The sequence below is a fragment of the Otolemur garnettii genome, unplaced genomic scaffold (genome assembly GCF_000181295.1).
Source record: "Otolemur garnettii isolate 467f Iridium unplaced genomic scaffold, OtoGar3 scaffold00106, whole genome shotgun sequence".
Taxonomy (NCBI): Eukaryota; Metazoa; Chordata; class Mammalia; order Primates; family Galagidae; genus Otolemur; species Otolemur garnettii.
Genome location: NW_003852501.1, coordinates 6,108,244 through 6,111,616, shown reverse-complemented (window position 1 = coordinate 6,111,616; position 3,373 = coordinate 6,108,244). Strand labels below are relative to the sequence as shown.

Below are 3,373 nucleotides of genomic sequence, written 5' to 3'. Positions count from 1 at the left end.
GGAATGACCTGCTTTCTGTTACTGGCTCTAATTTGCTTTCCTCTGAATGCCCGTTTATTTTGTTACTTTCTTCATATTATTAAAATAGGTTTTCATATATTTAGCTTGCCTTCTTCTTTCCTTTACAAAACAGAAAACAAACTTAAAAAGCACGAAATAACAGTTCATTACTTAGGCGATCTCTCTGGAAAATGAGAGTTATACAGCAGTGTTCATGTCATTTACATATGTGTAGTTCCACTTGAATATGTATAATCTTCCTGATACAATGAATCCGCTCCTAGGAGAAGCTCTGGTCTTTTGATTAAATACACCAAAGTGCATTTCAAAAAGAATATTAATTTAATCATTAGACACTAATAGCATTCTAGGAACGGCTTCAGTTTCTCATTCAAACTACCCAGGCATATAATAACCCTTTCTGAAATAATGTTTCATCTGAAATATTAGAAAACATACATATAAGCAAGCCACTTTTCAAAATAAATCTTGGCATTAAGTTCACAATACAGAAGCTTGCCAGTGTCATACTCTGAACATACTTGTCTCAGTCGTAAGTCTATAAAGCAAAAGTCAAATTATATGAAAAACTATATCTTTCTATTGTTTCTATTGTTTTTCTTTATGTGTTCCTCATTTTGGACTCAGCATCTTGAGGAATGGTTGGATCCAAAATTTCATAACTAAGGGGGAAAAAATCTCTGAAAACCAGGGTTTGCAGGGAAAAGCAGACTCAGCCTAAGACAAGGCAGAGCCATTCCTCTGGGACATCAAAACAATGGGTTATTTTTTTGAGAACTGGACACCCATATAAAACGAAACCAGAATTGCTTCCCGTTACAGTACATAAAAGAACACCAATGGTTTGGGGACAGTCATCATCTCTAGTTATAAGACCAGATTTTATATACTAGGTTATTGACAGATTATAAAATGTTAACAGCTGGATAAATTGTAAAATATGCCTTATCTTCACATTAGAAGGTTTCAGTTTATAAAAGACTATCTATTGGCATTTAGTGGAATCTCCCTGATCCTGATTTCTGCACTGGGTGTGGGGCAGGGAGGGAAGCAAAAATCTGCTTTGCTGAGCCTTTTATTTCTTCCCAAACAAATAATTTAAACCAATCAAACAAAAATTTTCCTTTATTTTCCTAATAGTAGCTAGTTACCTATTTGCATACCTAGCAACTGAACATAGGGAAGTTTTCTGCCAATCAAGGATCCCCTCTGCTCATCAGGTAAATACCTGGCTCTTTCAGCTTTGTAGGTGTTTTCCACACAGTGATACAGCAAAGGGTCTTTTTTTTTTCCTGGAAAGCAAATGGAAAGGAAAGAAGGAAATGCGTCCTGGAAGAGGGGAGCTCCTCTGGTTGGGCAGTGGTTCCTTTGGACGCTGGCACAGCCTGATATCCTGGCATGACTCTTAGTTTGGTTATGTCCTGTTTTCTGCAAAGGCAAGTGAAGGTGACTTCCAAGTGTTCAGTGCATTAAAGGAAAAATTTTTTTAAAAAAGAAAGAAAAAAGATTTTTAAAAGGTAAAAATAGAAAAAAAGTGCTTGGAAATAAATTTCAGGGATTGAGAGAAGCATCCTCTCTGTTATATGGTGCTCCTGCTCCCAGCACAAAGACCTTCTGGTGCAGGCTCTGAAGCAGGGGCAGGCCTAGAAGACTTTCTTTAGGGGACGCAAAACTTGAGTGGTTTCCAAGGGAAAGTTGTATTCCTTGACATGTGGCCCATCCACCTCGGCCTGGGACATCTCACAACTTTTTGGCACTGTCATGGCACGCTGCTGCCCTGATGGTGGTTCCAGCCAAGCCCCGGTTGCTGACTCTGCGGACCAGCACTTTGGAAACCGGGATTTTTGTTCTGGGCATCTCACTCCTGGCTGGTTGCTGGTGCACAACAGGATGGCTGGATGGAAGGTTTGCCAGATGCTTGATGCTAATAGGTATTTTAGAGTCCTTCAGCAAACTGCCTGGTGTTCGCAGTGGACAGGTGATGGTGCCTGGGGACACTGGCTTTAACCGGGACAAGCAGGGCGTCTCCTGGTTGGCAGGAGGGACTGCCGGGCTTCCATCCGGGTCCGCGTAGAGATCGTAGAGCGCATCTCCACTGTAGCTGTCCCGGGGGATGCCTGACTTTTTACCTCCGCTCGTGCTATCTTCCTCTGGGCCTGGAGTGGTCGAATCCCAGTATCCCTCGTCACTGTTGGGGACGCCTTCCTGCTGCTCCTTCTCCACCGGCTTGGGCTCCTCCTTCGGATGGGGCTCAATGGGAATCCGGTTGAGCCTTCTGCGCTTGACCGAGGACGCGTCCTTGGCGCCTTCCACACCCCTGGCGTCTTTGGAGGTCTCGGGCACCCCCTTGGTTTCCAGCGCAGTGGTCGCCTTAGCCGCTGCCTCCTGGGGCGCTTGCCCTTGATCCTCAGTCTGGGAAAGCATGTCCCAGAACTCCTGGAGATAGGTGTCGTCCACCTCGTCCGGGCTGGCCATCTCCTCACCTCCTCCTTGGTAGGCCACCACGCTGGGGTTCTTTTTAGAGAGAACTGGCTTGCCTGGCCCGGGGGCATGCTTGTCACAGCTGGGACCTGCCTCTTCCTCTTGGTCTGCAATAATATCTCCACAGCCTGTAAGAGAGTCAAAGCTTTTCAGTGAAGTCACGTCAGAAAACATCAAACAAATACGATCCGCCGATGGGTCTGAGGGCGGATCAACAGAGGAAGAAGGGTCAGGGAGGACGGGCGCCCGGCCGCTGCCACATTCGGAGTCGACAAGGGGGACAGTCTTTATCGGAATGTCACCTGTCCTGGAAGCATCCTCGGCCGTGCCGACCTCGCCGGCCCCCGGTTCGGGGGCTGCCCGGGGCTTCTCGGCGCGCAGATGCCCCGCGGCGTCCTCTCCCCTGGCGCCTTTGTCGCTCGGGCCCCCGGGGCTCTCGGCCTCTCGGCAGCTCCGCGCTGGGGCGCGCTCGGCGGCGGCGGCGGGCACCTCCTCTCCCCCTCCGAGCTCACCTGCTGGGTCTCGCGGGGCGTCCTCGCTGGGGCGCTCCGGCTCGCGCGCGGCTCTGGGCGTTTCCTCCTTGACGCACTCCAGGCTGGCGGTGAGCGAGCCGGGCAGGATGAGGCTGCCCGGGCCGGCCGCGCGCCCCCTCGGCTCCTCCTCGCGGCCCCGCTTGTCCTTCTTGTGCCAGCGCATGCTGCTGAAGATCCCCTTCAGCCCCCTCTTTTGTTTACCGCCGGCCTTGCTGGCGTCCGCGGGGTCTCCTTTGCCATTTTCCGACCTCCCGTTCTTTTTCAACAGGGAGAAGAAGCTGTGCGACTTGGCCACGGAGCTGTTGACGAGGGAGCCCACGGCGGTGCCGGGGGCTCGC

The 3,373-nt window shown here is 49.9% G+C and overlaps 1 protein-coding gene across 1 annotated transcript in view; it reads right to left on the bottom strand.

Moving 5' to 3' along the window:
• Positions 1 to 1,704: 1,704 nt before the first annotated feature.
• AMER2 (APC membrane recruitment protein 2) overlaps positions 1,705 to 3,373 on the bottom strand; it is a 2,099-nt gene continuing 430 nt past the window's right edge. The window contains 2 exon segments of the mRNA XM_023517245.1: positions 1,705 to 2,630; positions 3,015 to 3,373. The exon segment at positions 3,015 to 3,373 is cut by the window's right edge and continues 71 nt beyond it. Of these exon segments, the coding sequence (XP_023373013.1) occupies positions 1,762 to 2,630; positions 3,015 to 3,373 (1,228 nt within the window). The 3' untranslated portion in view covers positions 1,705 to 1,761.